This window comes from Drosophila mauritiana, chromosome X, assembly GCF_004382145.1.
Source record: "Drosophila mauritiana strain mau12 chromosome X, ASM438214v1, whole genome shotgun sequence".
Taxonomy (NCBI): Eukaryota; Metazoa; Arthropoda; class Insecta; order Diptera; family Drosophilidae; genus Drosophila; species Drosophila mauritiana.
Genome location: NC_046672.1, coordinates 8,228,638 through 8,243,473, shown reverse-complemented (window position 1 = coordinate 8,243,473; position 14,836 = coordinate 8,228,638). Strand labels below are relative to the sequence as shown.

Sequence of the window (14,836 nt, the reverse complement as noted above, 5' to 3'; positions counted from 1 at the left end):
ATGGCCGTGGCTGATGAAAAGCAGACGCACCCGGTTAATCGGGCTGTTTCGCTTTGATCGGTCCAGTTTTCTCGGCTTCCCCGGATCTCTGATCTCCATCTCCGCTGGGCCCACATTCCGGGCTCTAATGGCCAACAGACGCCATTTTCCCTCTTGTGGCGGTGGTGACCCACGCTACACTGAGCGCAAATATTGCTCACAGCTAATTCTAATTTCGTAAGAAAAATCAATATAAATTTAATGGCCATTTGCAAGCTTGAACTTTATTACAAAGTTGCAGAGCTTTCGAGAGAAGATTACTCGAGTTAACTCTTTAAGATGCTGACCTTGACATTGACTTTCGATCACACATTATATGTATATACATATAATCTATTAGCTGGGCTACTTCCATAAGTACCATAGGTTTCGATATGTATATATATATACAGAGGTGGTCAAAAGTATTTACACAACGAGCTTTTTTTTCAATTAGTTGACAATTGAAAAAAAAGCTCGTTGTGTAAATACTTTTGACCACCTCTGTATATGTATATAGTGTAGTATATTCTGTCCACTGTAACGATGCGGTTAATAAAACATTGGCAATTAATTAAATTAAATCGTTAAGCAAGAGCCGGAGATAACCTTTCGCATCAAGTGGAGCTTAAAGCGTGAGAGAAATGTGCGAATCGAGAGCATAAAAGGCGGAGAGCGGGAGACATGGGTGGGTATATTGGGGGGTTAAAATTTCCAAATATATTTTATTAATTATTTCTGCACCCAAGAACATGTGAATGTTTAGAGACTACTTACAAATGCTAATAATTATAAATGAATAACCGAAGGAATATTTTCTTCGCTAAAAGCTTAATATGATACTATTTAATGGGTACCAAAAACTACACTGTGTAGAGTACCCCCTTTTAGAAAGTAGTTTCGCCTACGCTCCTGGTCATAAAAATAAAAGCACCAAGCTTTAGTCAGCTGTGCAAAAGCTGCCGAATCAGGTAAAAGCCAAAGCAAGTTAACGCAAAAAGACAGCCAACTGTTGCCGCTGGAGTGTGTGGAAATTAGAAAGTAATTTAGTCTGGGTTTGCCGCAATCATGGACCTGAAACAGCGCACCTATCTCCTGGTGACCGGGGCATCCCGTGGAATTGGCCGTGAGTTCGCCCAGCAGCTGGCCAAACGGATCAGAGCCGAGGGTTCCATGGTGGCGCTTCTGGGACGCAATCAAACCCTTTTGCAGGAATCTAAGGCAGAGATTGTGGCCACAGTGCCGGATCTATCCGTGCAAACCTACTCGCTGGAGCTGGAAACGGCCAAAACGGAGGACTTTACCAAGATTCTGGAGGCATCCGGTGGAAAGAACAGTTTCGAGCGAGCCATAGTCATTCATAATGCCGGCACAGTGGGCGATACGTCCAAGAGGGCCAAGGAAATCGGAGATACGGACTTCCTGCAGCGCTACTACCACTCCAATGTCTTCTCGGCCATTTCGCTGAACTGTGAGTTCATGCGCGTCTTCCAGGGAATCCCAAAGTTGGTGGTTAATCTCAGCACCTTGGCAGCCATTGCACCTATATCCTCGATGGCACACTATTGCACGGTGAAGGCTGCCCGTGAGATGTACTTCCGAGTGCTGGCCACCGAGGAGTCCGCCGAGGACACCCTGGTGTTGAACTACGCGCCCGGCGTCATAGACACGCAGATGACCGTCCAGGTTCAGCGAGAGGCCCACGATCCCGCCGTGGTCGCCATGTTCCGAGAGCAAAGGGAGTCGAAGACCATGCTGACTCCCGCCCAGACGACGGAGCGGTTCATCAAGGTCCTGGAGGCATTCAAGTTCAAGTCCGGCGATCATGTGGACTACAGGGATGAGCAGTTCTAGCTAGTTAATCAGTATGTTATCTGTGGTAATGGGGTTTTTGTATTGAAACATTAAAATGAAAAGAAAAATGTGCGCAGGGGTTTTTGCTACAATACCAAACACATCTGAATGAACTTTAAAGCTGATAAGATGTGTGTGATGTTTATGATTACGCATTCTTAAATCTTCTTTCCAACAACTCGTCTTCTATTTATAAGAAATATATGCACAATTCGTAATAACTGTGGGACTATGGGGTATTCTGATGAAATTATAATGTAGAACAATGTAGCTGGGGTATGTTATGTGCTAAAAGAAATCGGCTGCAGTGCGTCGTTTAGTGGGTATCTTGAGCAGATCGTCCGTGAGCGTGGATCCCGTATCAATGGTAACGTTCTTAGCCGGAGTGCTAATCTTGGCCTGCGGTTTGGGTTCACCCAGTGGCGTATTGGTGCTCCTCACCACGCCGGGCGTAACCTTTCGTTTTCTGGCGCTCAGCGGCGATGGTGTGTGCCTTAATCGGGGCGTGCCGCGGATACCCAGCTTACCCGTGGCCAGTAGCTGCGCTGCCGGCGACATGCTGGCCAGCCGTTCCATATTGGTGCGTATCAGTGGTGAGCCAATGTTACGACGCGCCGTATCCAGAGCCATTTGTTTTTGATTTCGCATCCTTTCGCTGACCCTCTCGGCCAAAGCGATGGCGATGTTTTCGCGCCGAGAGTTCTCATTAATCCGAAACGAGGGTCCTTGTGTGGGCCGCAATGGGGTATCGCCTCCGTCCAGGCGAAAGGGAGTGCCATCGATCTCACCCCAGGTCATGATGGGCGAGAAAGCCTCTCCGGGTCGCGGTGATGGTGAGCGCAACAAATCGAAGCCGCGTACCTTCGGAGTGGCTGTAGCACCATCTGCCCCATTTTGGGGCACTTCATTCAGCTTTTTAGTGTCGATTTCGCGGTGCTTTGCCTCATCGGGCAGCCTGGTGGCATTGTGTTGGATGCTCTGCTTCCGCTCGGCCAACTGGACGCGCTCCTCCTCTGTGTACTCCACGCCATCGGGCACGTACATAATGGAGTTCATGTTGGTGTAGTTCCAGGTTTCGATCTTTCTTAGCGGATCTGGCTCCTCGAATTGCTTTTCTATGCTGGGCAGCATTAGAGCCCGCTGCAGTTGCTCTGCGGAGAGCTTCTCATGGTTGTACAGCACTGCGTATTTCTGGCGCAGCTTGGCCTCGGCCGTTTCGATTATCTCCTGAAAGCTCTGGTTATCCTCGCTGGTGTACTTCTGCAGAAAGGCGTCCAGCGATAGCTTGGCGGTGGTGTCCCCGCCCTCGGCATCGCTCTTCTCCGATCCGTCCGTGGAAAATGGTGTGTCTGTGGCCCGGGAATTGGGCAATGGGGTGTTGCTACATTTCCCTTGACTCACTGGTGTCTCAAATGTGGCCGGGGACATCGCTGAAATGAAGGAATTAAAATAGTTAATTGGTTACCTATTGAACTTGATCAATGTTTAATTTCATCAGACTTGATTTTAAGTAAGATAATAGCACAGAGAGGTGCCAGTGGTGTTCATCCAATCGAGTACAATACCCACCATTATTCCGTCGGCTGGTGCTTCTTCCTGTCCCGGAAATCCTGCCCAGGCTGTAGCGCTCCCGAATCTCGGCCATTTGTACAAAGTCGCGACGTGACTCCGCGTCCAGGTAGTCGTTCTGAGCACGCAGCCGCTCCAGATCGGGAAAGAAGTCGCGCTGGATGATCTTGGACATCTCCTCGATGTACTTCTCCTCGGTAAGGATCTTTGGCTTGTTCTTGTGGCGCACCATCGCCGTGGGCTTTTTGAACTCGGCGAGGGCTGAATTCTGGACGCGGGCCACTTCCATGGCCAGGCTGCCGGGAGTGCCAGGTGTGCCAGGTGTGCCCGGTGTGGCAGGTGTTCTAGTCGTGGCACTCATCGCCGTTTATATCTCGTTTTTTTTTCGTAAATAGCTTTGTTTTGTTTAGTTATGAAAAGTGAACATTTTTGCCTGCCAGTGAAGTGTGACCGTTTTGATTTTCACTCAGAATAACGAAACGTCGGTTTTATTTATTTTTTAAATTCTCTGATGTAAAAAGTGAAAAAATTAGCTTAAATGTTTCGACTTCCTTTACAAAACATTGGTGAGTATGAACCAATTTAAATTAAAAAAAAAAAACAAAATTATATTATGCTAAACTTTGTTATTCAAAACTCTGGCAAGGAGTAACTATCCACATGTTATCGATAAGTGTGGAATGCATTCGAATGCGCGCCAGCATTTGAATTGAAATTTGTATGCGATTAGCTAGCACATGGTATTGATATTTTTTCGACTTTACACACATTTAAGATATATTTTAAAAACATCTGGAAGTTTCGCAAGTGCGCTGACTAACAGGCTAAACATAATTTATGAAAATTAATGTATACCAAATAACAAATACGTCAACAGATTTTTGTTTGACTCACCATATCAGTCAGATTACAGCTGTCGTGGTGCCTTATCGTAAAGCTGTATGTATATATATATATATATATAGCTGGACAACTTCAAATCCTCCAACGAACCTTCCGTACTCCCATTAGTCTTGCTTCAGCTCTGCAAGCTGTCGCACCCGTCGATCGTCGTGAAATTAGTTACTGCACTTGCACCAACTCGCCCGATACATACATATATACAAATCAGCCATGAAGTTTTACCTGTTGGTGATTGCAGCCCTCTCGTTTTTGGCCTACATCAGTTGTGGTAAATGTTGCACCCTGCACCCAAAATAAGTTTCAGTTTTTTATTTCTTTTTTTGCTGTGAGAATGGAAGAACTTATCGAGTGTATTATATAAGGTGTGATAAGCGATGGTCTCATGGACACGGAAATAAATTCACGATAAGCTATCAATAGGCGAGTTGCCAAAGAAACTTTAAAGGTTCTGCGCTTTGTAACTGGGCTAACATACTTTTTGTTTTAATTTTTTTTCTGAGTGTGTTTGGCCGGCAAAAAGGTGTGAAAATTATATATATTTACACCATATGTACATATGTCACATATGTCAGCGGTAATTTAATAATGTAATAGATGTAGGTACAAAAAAAAGTTGCTAAAGTTGAAACATGATCTCTTAAAACGACGCTCGGTTGCTTATTTATTTACATTTTGCAAGTATTTAAACTTGCCACCTGACAAGATAAATATTTGTCATAATTTCGAAATAATTTGCTTGCAAACTCTCGAATAAGCAATGTAAATTGGCTTTTCTTATCCAGAAACATACATATAGTTTACTGACTCACTTGTCTCTTGGCCCCTGTGTCAGTGCAAACAAAAAATTGATAAGAATCGATTGTGGCAACCGGGGAGCTGAGATAATAGCTGCTAACCAAGTACAGTGCGCGTCATTGTAATGCGGCATGCAGGTAGATACTTATGTAGAAATAATCAAACACATTGGCACACATATGCACTGTGTGCATACTTAGGGGACTTTGCACCAAATCCACATGATGTCATCATGCCAACGCAGAGTACCAAAATTTTGATCTAATCTAATCAGGCATGGCCATGACTCAATCGAAACGCTCCGTTCCACTCGCTCAATTCGCAGATGGATGCATCCAGTGCCACTCGAAGGACAACGAACGCTGCGCCACTGATCCATTGAGCCTGCTCAATCGCAACTGTTCCGACGGATCCTCCAACTGCTACTCCCGCGTCCTGGGTATGGTTACTCTGACTCCACCCCGTGATTTGGTATCTAATGGTATCTTTCGCAGATGGCTACACAATTCGCGGTTGCGCCATCGATCTGGACAACGCCACACGGAATGCGTGCAACAACGAGCTGCAGTGCCAGCTGTGCACCTACAGCGAGGGATGCAACCGGAACACCTTCCCGTTGACCCGCCTCATGTGTCTGCAGTGCAGCGGCAACTCGACCTCGTCGTCCTGCGCCACGGAGACCTATGTGTCGCCCAAGATCTGCCCGCTGTACAAGTTCGGCGACAAGTGCTACATTCGCAATAGCAACCGCACCGTGGACGGATCCTTCCAGCGCGGCTGCCTCACCTCGGCGAATGCCAAGAAGCAGTGCGTCAAGGATGGCAACTGTTACACGTGCGAGGGACGCGGCTGCAACTTCCTGCGGGCCAATGACACCACCATTCCTTTGGCCCGCGACGGCGGCTCCAACTTGATCATGTCCATGACGCTGCTGATCAGCGGACTCGTCGCCGCCTGGAGGCTCTAGGATGGAACGACGGCCAGAGTCCATGGGCGCCAGTTCATACTGCCACCTACCCAGTTCTTTTAGAATCCCCGTCTCATTTTTTAAACACCATGATACACTGGGATGTAGTAGCCTTACATGTATTCTATTTTATTTCTGTGCCTTAAGAAATAAAGATAACTAAACTAAATGAGACAAATCAGAAATGTTTAAGTTATTACATTTTTTTTGGGATGGAGGATACCTAAAGTGTCCAACCTCCTCACTTTGAATAGTTCTTCATCATAATGTTTTTGAGGAAAAACTAAGCATAAAACTTTAATGCGTAAACAGTGATCACACATTTCGTTTGCATTTCACTTTTTACGAGGTGTCAACTGCAATTGACATCATGCCACTGTGTATGTGGAGTCCCGATCCCGATTGCTATCCCTATTCCTATTCCTCCGATCCGAGAAAGAAAGGAAAACCGGAAGCTCTCTGCACAAATGAGGGGCGCATAAATGTGTCGACGCCTCCGAATGTTTGTCAATTACTTTTCACGGCTCGCTTTTCCGGTGGCCATTTCCATTCGATCGAACTGGATGTGCGGAAATGGATCAGCTTGTGCATGGCTCTAGGCTCCAGCTATTTGTTAACTTAACATATAGCTATGTACCTGGAAATATAATTATGTACTGTGCGAGCTATAATATTAGTCAATTTGATTTAAATGTTTACTCTAATGAGGCAGTCGTATTCTATACATTTCGCTGGAACTTCGTTGCCATCACAGCTTTCACTTGATCTTCTTTGATTTTGTTTATGAAATTCGATTTGAGAATCAACGTATGTATGTAATCAAATTAGGTAATCTATGGATGCCATGAAATTTTACTCCCACTGACGACGACAGTTTGATAAGGAGTTCTAGAAGCAAACTTCTATCCGAACGAAGCAGACTACACCTGGAAACACAGAGCTTGTCTATAAAACGAAAAAAGTTTCAGCTCGACGTGCCACTATATATATATATACATCAAGATCAGGATGCGAAACATGCAAGTTTTGGTCCAGACGCGCGACGGCAAGAAGACCGTCTACGAGGTGGATAGCTTAGGAACGGTGGCCAGCCTGAAGGCACGGATCGGGCGAGCCATGTCCGTGCCCATGCGCTTCAGTCGGCTGTCCTACAAGGGTCGCGAGCTGTCCAATCAGAGCCTACTGGAGGATTTGGGGCCCTGTAAGTCCGCCCTGGATCTCACCTGGAAGCCGGTCGTCCTGGCGCATAAGCCGGGCGGCAAGTTCGACTATGACAGGATGGACGATTATAAAATTATGTTTACAATGATAGGCGGTTACCAGCAACGCCAAGAACACCCTGGTGGCATAGCCAAACCACCGGACGGCGTCAGTCAACGAAACTTCAACGCAGGACCGGAGGACCAAGACTTGACTGGACTCGATTTGTCCTCAACTGAAACCGATGATTTACCGATCAACGAGCTGGAGCCGATTGCTCCATTGGATCTCGGACTGTTATAAATTATTTTGAATTCCAAAGCTTTGGTCCTCATTTCATTTCGAAATTCCTATACACCAAACGCTTTTCAATTTTCGATTTTTTTCGTTAAATAATAAACTTTTAGTCGATTTTATCTATGATGGAATCTTACAACAAATGCATTACTCATTTATATTTGTGAATCGATAAAAATATCGAATATCGAATTTATGAATCATTTAAACTAATTTCTTCGAAGCAGTTAGCATTTCATTTCCAGTTTACACTCAAACAAATAATTACCGACTTCAATGCCATAACAATTTTTCAAATTTATGTATTATTTATGGACTGCATGGTCCGATCTGCTGCGATCGAAATGCTTCTGAAAGTGCCAAAAAAGAGGAAATGAACGAATAACCCGTGGACTGGAGAACGAGAGCCACTTAACTCAAAATAATTGTAAACAGTAGTGCGGCAAACGAAAATCAGGGAAAACATTAACAAGCAGTTGTTCCGTAAATCCTGGACGCAACTGGATGCGTAGATTTATATGGAAGGAGGAGGGAGGGTAAACAAATCGGTTCACTTGGAGACCCCGTGTGCCAGGTACCAGATACTACTACACACTATATAGATGGTATATATACATATATATATGCATATCTATGTACATATGTACGTACCACTAATTGAATGGCCGTGGCTGATGAAAAGCAGACGCACCCGGCTAATCGGGCTGTTTCGCTTTGATCGGTCCAGTTTTCTCGGCTTCCCCGGATCTCTGATCTCCATCTCCGCTGGGCCCACATTCCGGGCTCTAATGGCCAACAGACGCCATTTTCCCTCTTGTGGCGGTGGTGACCCACGCTACACTGAGCGCAAATGATGCTCACAGCAAGTTCAAATTTCTTAAGAAAAATCAGCAGTGTTCAAGTATTAGTTCATATTCTCTTGGTATTTCTTATGTTCAATGCAATTTTTTCAAAAACTTTCGATTTTTCAAATTGAATTGAATTTTCTGGGTGCGCCTTGCCACCGTGTTAATATTCCGTTTTCCTATTTACGGTTTATTTAGTGTCGAGGTTATGGCGCAATTTGTATTTATGGCCACCAGCAGCAGCAGCATCTCGGCTGCACTGCAGCACTGAGCGGAGCACCGCGAGATCCACGAGCACCCAGCACCACCATGTGGCCGCAGTCCAATTAAAAGCGTTTTCCAAATGAGGCCCACGACTCAGGTCGGCCACCCACTCCACGGGCCACGCCCACTGCTCGCCCCCCTGAAAAAAAAGAGAAAGAAGTAAACAATTTGCGAAAGTGGGGATCACCTGCTCCTCCTTCTCCTCCGCCTTCTGTGTATGACCAAAGGCCACGCCCCTTCAAAAAACGAGAGCGAAGTAGAGAGGGAATTTTGTAAACAGTGGAGCTGAAATTAGTGCGGGGAGTACAGTGATCTATATCCTCTAAAGAACACTTATTTGCTATTTACATGCATTAAGTTATTATTATAATCGAAATAGGTTACTTGAATGAAACTATTTTTAGCTAACTTTGCATAAATCCAAACTAAGAGTTGGAGTTAGCAAAACCACAAGTGTCCGCCAAGCCCTAGGCCTCACTGTAGCCACATCTGGTAAATGCCTTGCACGCACCCTACGCTCGGCTCTGCGCGGCATATTCATCCACTTGATACTAGGATAGATCCCAGGCGAGCCAACACATGTCGGTGCGATCCAAGGAGGAGTAGAAGGAGGAGGAGGAGGAGGAGGAGGCGGAGGAGGAGGAGGTGGCCGTGCGGCCATTGGTGGATCGATTGGTGCGGCTGACGAGTCTAAATTTGGATGCTGCCGCCGGCGATTGGCGGATGGACTCGAGATGGGGAGATGGTCCGCACAGCGCGGCATCTTGGGATCTCGAGAGGCAGTGGTGCATCTGCCCAGCAGCAGTAGTTCTCATTCGGCGGACCAGCGCTTGACGGAACGGATGTGTGCGTGATCAGAGATCTAGGCATATCCATAGATCGCATCAGTTGAGATTGGTACATACGCGGGATATAAACAGATACGATACTACTTATACGGATAATCAGTTCGCACTTGGCCGGAAGAAGGTGGCAATTGAGACAACTCAACGCTTTCTGCCAGGCGAATTCGAAAGAAAACAAATAGAAGAAGTTCAAGTCAATCAATCAGCTAACAGGGAATCAAAAGCAAAAAACGATCGGGCAAATTTTCGCCAGTCAACGCGATCGGGCCATAAAAACAATTCGAGGAGAATTAATTTGATTTTCAATTCGATTCTCGATTCTCGAACTCGATCTCGATTCTGATTGACAACTGCGAAAGGTTGGCGTTGGATTTTCGCACCACCAACTAGAGCGTACTACACACTTTTTTTTGCAGTGCACACTGAGTGAGTGAGTGAGTGAGTGTGAGTGATTGTGCGTGGGTGCAATAATCAAATTTGACAACTGCGCGAATAACGTTCGAGATCAAAACAAATCGTGCCGGAATAAATGGAATAAATGGGCCAAGAACTCGCTGCGATTTCCTTCCTTCAACTGTGAGCACCACATAGCCAGCCATCATCATACACCATACAGCATACACCACACACCATACATCGTATATATTGCAACGATGACGCACCTGATGGGCCCCACTGAGTGCGCCGGCGCCATGATGACCACCACCTCCATGCAGTTCCTGGACACCAGCCTGCCGGACTACAACTGCTATGCCAACGACTACTGGGCATCGCCGTACATGACCGGTGGACTCAGTCCCATGAAGCAGATCGAAGGTGAGTCGCCCGAGTTCGCTTAAGCTGGAGAGGATTAGGCACCTCGAGGAGTATTTCAATCCGTATATTATGATGTGTACCTTTAAAATGTGATTACTTTTGCATTTACTCTTCATTTTGTTTACACGTTTAAGTCCCTTAAATTATAGTTTTCTTATCTCCTGCTTCAAAACTTAAACTAAAAACTAAACAAATAGGCTTTTAGCTTATATTAGCATTATATTAGTTAAACATATTTTTCCAAGATTTTATAAGCTATTATCTGAATACCTATACCTATTTTAAAACTTCTTAAATTCAATTATATGCTTTTATTATTTATCAAAGAAATATCGAGTAGCAAACAAAAGGCAAAGCAACTAGAAAGTCATATTTTCAATTTGACTATTTGATATTTTCTTTTTTGACCAATTTCTTAAGTTCGAAAATATATGGAATATATGTTCCATATCATTTGTCTGCCTGCAAGTGACCCAAAAAACTGAAATGGAATCCGTTTCCCATAGAGTAATTAGCAAAATACACCGAGCATGGCAGCGGCGGCACAAAAAGTCTCAAAAAAAAAAAAAAAAAAACTTTGAAACTGAGAAACTGAAAACCAGAGAATCGGAAAACCAAAAGACCAGAAAACCCGATCAATTAGCTCAGAATTCCCGGATCCCCGAGATTTCAAGTGGCATTTCTCTCGTGTTTGTTGTTGTTTGATGTTGTGCATGTGACAGAAAAACGATTTGTTGTGCCAAACGTTAATTGATTTTAGAATTCATTCGTGCAGCGAAAAATGCAAAAAAAAAAAAAAAGAAAAATGGGAAACCATTTAGCACTAAAGAGTCTAAATGACCTGTCATGGGTCATTCGCGGCATTGGCAATGGCAATTCCCGCAACTTCGAGCCAGTGACAATTAATTGCGGAAAATCCCATCTCATCCTCGTCCGATCCCATGCAATCCCATACCATACCATTTTACAGGCATCCCCCGAAAAGGGGAGATCCTAAATTTAGAGCAGGCAACTCAATCAGCAGCCGCTGCTCAGACGCCTCTTTTATAATTGGACATGTTGTCCCATTTGCCCCAAACTCGCAACTCGAAACTTAAAAAAAAAAAGTCGGCTCATTATATAGCATAGCGGTGTGTGGATATATCAAGTGATATTACAAGACTCCCTTAATCTGAATCCAGAACTGAGAAATCTGCGCCGGCGTGGCATCTACGTGCTTTCTGCCCCACTTTCCCATTTAAATCGCATAAATCACATTGAATATGAAATTAGCAAATCGCAGCTATATATACATACATATATAAAACCCATTCACTTGCTATAGAATTTATACGCGCTACGTGTTTGATTTATAGTCGCATATTTTCCGCCCATTTGTCAGAGGGATATGAAAATAGGGGCTTGAATTGAGATCTCTTCATTATTTATTAGTTTTTAAATTCACTTAGGAGGGATATCAAAACTATTGTTTTCTTTAAAATAAATAGAGTTTTAAATAGATATTTTACTTAGTTACATGGATTATTTGATCATTCTTCACTTCTATTAAGCAGCATTTTAAGTTACATTCCTTTAACTATTTAACCGCCACTTTAACCGCCACTTTAACCCACACTTTAACAATCACTTTAACCGCCACTTTAACCGTCACTTTAACCGTCACTTTAACCCGCACTCTAACACCAACTCGTGTGCTTCACTGCAGCCTGCATCCAAACGGCTGGCAAGGATCGCAGCTCGTACAAGCCGCTGGAGCAGATCGATGCCAAGTTGGCGGACATCGAGACGCACAGTACAGGCAGCACTGGCACCGCGAACAGCAGCAGCAGCAACAGCAGCATCTCGAATCCCAGTTGCCAGGATCAGTCGTCGTCCGTGCCACTGCCAGCCGATTATGCCGGCGGTCACAGTGAAGCCTCGATGGCGCCAACAGCCGGCGGCACGGCAGCCACATCGACGTCAGCTGGCGGAGTCAGTGCATCCACGGCGTCCAAGAAGTTCAAGGGGCAGCACAAAAAAGACAACAACAGTGCGGAGAACGGTACAGTGAAGCCCAACAGTCACAATATCAGCAAAGGGGTAAATGCAACTATGGGATACGAAATAAAATAGATCACCTAAAATATGACTTCTAATTGGTAATTAAGGAATCGGAGCCAGTGCATCCATCGCTGGCCCAGGCCATTGTGGTGCTGGAGACGAAGGCGCTGTGGGATCAGTTCCATGCCCAGGGCACCGAGATGATCATCACCAAGACGGGCCGCCGCATGTTCCCCACCTTTCAGGTGAGGATCGGCGGCCTGGATCCCCATGCCACCTACATCTGCATGATGGACTTTGTGCCCATGGACGACAAGCGCTATCGCTACGCGTTTCACAAGTGAGTAAATGGCATGGCGCCAGGGCATACGATTTGATTGCCATCGCTAATGATGCACTTCATCTGCAGCTCCTGCTGGGTGGTGGCTGGCAAGGCGGATCCCATTTCGCCGCCCAGGATTCATGTGCATCCCGACTCGCCTGCCGCCGGCTCCAATTGGATGAAGCAGATCGTGTCCTTTGACAAGTTGAAGCTCACCAATAACCAGCTGGACGAAAATGGACATGTACGTATTGTAGCCCTCGTTACCTTCCTTCATCATCCACAGATCATCATCCACCTCGTTTGCAGATCATTCTGAACTCCATGCATCGCTACCAGCCGCGTTTCCATCTGGTTTATCTGCCACCAAAGAACGCGTCCCTGGATGAGAACGAGCACTCCAGCCACTTTCGCACTTTCATCTTTCCGGAAACGAGCTTTACGGCCGTAACTGCCTACCAGAATCAGCGGGTGAGCACTGCACATTGTTCTTAATATAAATATGATTGCTATTTTGAAACATTTACTATGTTATTTGTATGTATTATCATAAGTTCACCCCATGCAATTCCACACCGCATTCTCATCTTGGCATTCCGAGCGGCCAAGAGGCCGCGACCATTTTGTGCCATTTCGGCCTTATTGTTTATGTTTTTCCCATAATTTATAACAAACGGCGGCCAAAGCTCGCAACCCCATCCATTGCGAACAGAACCGATATATATATATATATATATATATATATATAGCAGCACAAAAACATTTGTTTGGAAAATCCGAGCACAGACCATGCAGATACTCTAACCGAAATGATGGTTAAGAAGTAACATGAAGACACACCCAAAAACCACGCAACCAATGGAATTTTTTTTTTTAATTTTTTAATTCCGCGTTAAATTGAATAAACAATAAAACAACGTTTTGGGATTCAGGTGACCAGTGTTATGGGTGCATTGATATCAGTAACGGAAGTGAACAGCATATCTAATCGCAAGTTGTTTGGCGAATTGAAGCAACTCTCGACGTACGCATACCCTCGGGCTTGCACACTTTGTCTTGAATTTCGTGGTTGGGGTGGGGGGCAGTGTACAATCCGGCTACCATCTAGGCTAAAAATATAGCCTAGACATCGGTCGGGCAAGTATTTAAATTATTTATGCGCTCAATGTGGGTGTTAACACTTTTTCCACCCGCCCTCGAATTTATCGCAAATCATTTTTACCCCGCCGCCAGCGGAATGCCACAGTTGTAAACATATTTTCTTTCTTTTTTTCTTTTATTTTTTTTTTATTTTTTTTTTTTTCTCTAATTTGTTGGGTATTTAATTTATTTGCTTGGCTCGCCCGCTTGTCGGCATGCTGCTCGCGCTTTTCCAGTAAAATAAAAATATTTTCCCCAATTTTTCGGCCGTCTTGCAGGTGACACAGCTGAAGATCTCCAGCAATCCATTCGCCAAAGGCTTTCGGGATGACGGCACCAACGATGTGTAAGTAGAACTCGAAAATTGTCAAAATTAAAAAAAAAATTATTTTTTTTTTACCTATTATCTATGAAAATGAAAATGTGTGCAAATTTTAATGCGATATCATTTGTCAGTGAGAATGTGCCAAAGGAATTTTAAAAACATGTGCTTAAATTAGTTCTATATTTTTCACGCGAGCAATATAGCATAGTATAGTATAGTAGTTTAGATGTAAATATGTAATAATAACAAATGATAAACAAATTGACCCACTTTTCAAAACTTGAAATCCCCAAATGTCCAAAGTGGAGCTAGACATTCGGTCGACATTCGGCACAGATATTCCCGGAAAATATTGAAAATCTTCAAATAACGCAACAATAACTCAAAAACAAAAGAACTTCAAAATGCCGAGAATGTGGAGCTGGGATGGAAATGAAATGGGTTTGGGAATGGGAATGGGAATGGGACTACTGATGATGATGGTGATGGGTGGACTGACAGATGTGCCGGCGGCATAAACAATTTATTCGAAGGGCTTTTCATATTTGTCGAACTGCCAGGCCGCGACTTGGTAGCATAGTGTAAACAAATCAGCAGTAGCCCAATTTTGTTTACGATCGTGCTTAGGCAACTTGT

At 44.6% G+C, this 14,836-nt stretch overlaps 5 protein-coding genes across 6 annotated transcripts in view; 4 read left to right on the top strand and 1 right to left on the bottom strand.

Moving 5' to 3' along the window:
• LOC117148863 (T-box transcription factor TBX1) overlaps positions 1 to 14,836 on the top strand; it is a 35,451-nt gene that overhangs the window by 18,826 nt on the left and 1,789 nt on the right. The window contains exons 1-6 of one of the 2 annotated variants that reach the window (XM_033316532.1): positions 9,543 to 10,373; positions 12,079 to 12,452; positions 12,521 to 12,753; positions 12,823 to 12,979; positions 13,045 to 13,206; positions 14,154 to 14,221. In XM_033316532.1, the coding sequence (XP_033172423.1) occupies positions 10,211 to 10,373; positions 12,079 to 12,452; positions 12,521 to 12,753; positions 12,823 to 12,979; positions 13,045 to 13,206; positions 14,154 to 14,221 (1,157 nt within the window). In that variant the 5' untranslated portion in view covers positions 9,543 to 10,210. Of the gene's footprint in view, positions 1 to 9,542; positions 10,374 to 12,078; positions 12,453 to 12,520; positions 12,754 to 12,822; positions 12,980 to 13,044; positions 13,207 to 14,153; positions 14,222 to 14,836 lie in introns of those variants that run through there. The other variant, XM_033316533.1, reaches the window with a different exon arrangement.
• LOC117148872 (sepiapterin reductase) lies at positions 991 to 1,944 on the top strand. The gene has a single exon (XM_033316543.1). The coding sequence runs from the start codon at positions 1,087 to 1,089 to the stop codon at positions 1,870 to 1,872; it is 786 nt and encodes a 261-aa protein (XP_033172434.1). The 5' UTR covers positions 991 to 1,086; the 3' UTR covers positions 1,873 to 1,944.
• Positions 2,038 to 3,895, bottom strand: LOC117148864 (splicing factor ESS-2 homolog). The gene is made up of 2 exons (XM_033316535.1): positions 3,442 to 3,895; positions 2,038 to 3,302 (listed from the first exon to the last, which is right to left on the bottom strand). The coding sequence occupies exons 1-2, from the start codon at positions 3,800 to 3,802 to the stop codon at positions 2,161 to 2,163; spliced, it is 1,503 nt and encodes a 500-aa protein (XP_033172426.1). The 5' UTR covers positions 3,803 to 3,895; the 3' UTR covers positions 2,038 to 2,160.
• Positions 4,446 to 6,291, top strand: LOC117148873. The gene is made up of 3 exons (XM_033316544.1): positions 4,446 to 4,612; positions 5,465 to 5,578; positions 5,634 to 6,291. Exons 1-3 carry the CDS (start codon positions 4,555 to 4,557, stop codon positions 6,104 to 6,106), a joined length of 645 nt encoding a protein of 214 aa, XP_033172435.1. The 5' UTR covers positions 4,446 to 4,554; the 3' UTR covers positions 6,107 to 6,291.
• LOC117148874 lies at positions 6,986 to 7,734 on the top strand. The gene has a single exon (XM_033316546.1). The coding sequence runs from the start codon at positions 7,115 to 7,117 to the stop codon at positions 7,607 to 7,609; it is 495 nt and encodes a 164-aa protein (XP_033172437.1). The 5' UTR covers positions 6,986 to 7,114; the 3' UTR covers positions 7,610 to 7,734.

Excerpts from the sequence above, each read along its gene's own strand:
- LOC117148874 (XM_033316546.1), top strand. The coding sequence starts at position 7,115 with ATGCGAAACATGCAAGTTTTGGTCCAGACGCGCGACGGCAAGAAGACC.
- LOC117148864 (XM_033316535.1), bottom strand. The coding sequence starts at position 3,802 with ATGAGTGCCACGACTAGAACACCTGCCACACCGGGCACACCTGGCACA. Across the intron at positions 3,303-3,441 it reads CACCAGCCGACGGAATAATG|CGATGTCCCCGGCCACATTT; the intron begins GTGGGTATTGTA and ends CCTTCATTTCAG.
- LOC117148872 (XM_033316543.1), top strand. The coding sequence starts at position 1,087 with ATGGACCTGAAACAGCGCACCTATCTCCTGGTGACCGGGGCATCCCGT.
- LOC117148873 (XM_033316544.1), top strand. The coding sequence starts at position 4,555 with ATGAAGTTTTACCTGTTGGTGATTGCAGCCCTCTCGTTTTTGGCCTAC. Across the intron at positions 4,613-5,464 it reads TTTGGCCTACATCAGTTGTG|ATGGATGCATCCAGTGCCAC; the intron begins GTAAATGTTGCA and ends CTCAATTCGCAG. Across the intron at positions 5,579-5,633 it reads CTGCTACTCCCGCGTCCTGG|ATGGCTACACAATTCGCGGT; the intron begins GTATGGTTACTC and ends TATCTTTCGCAG.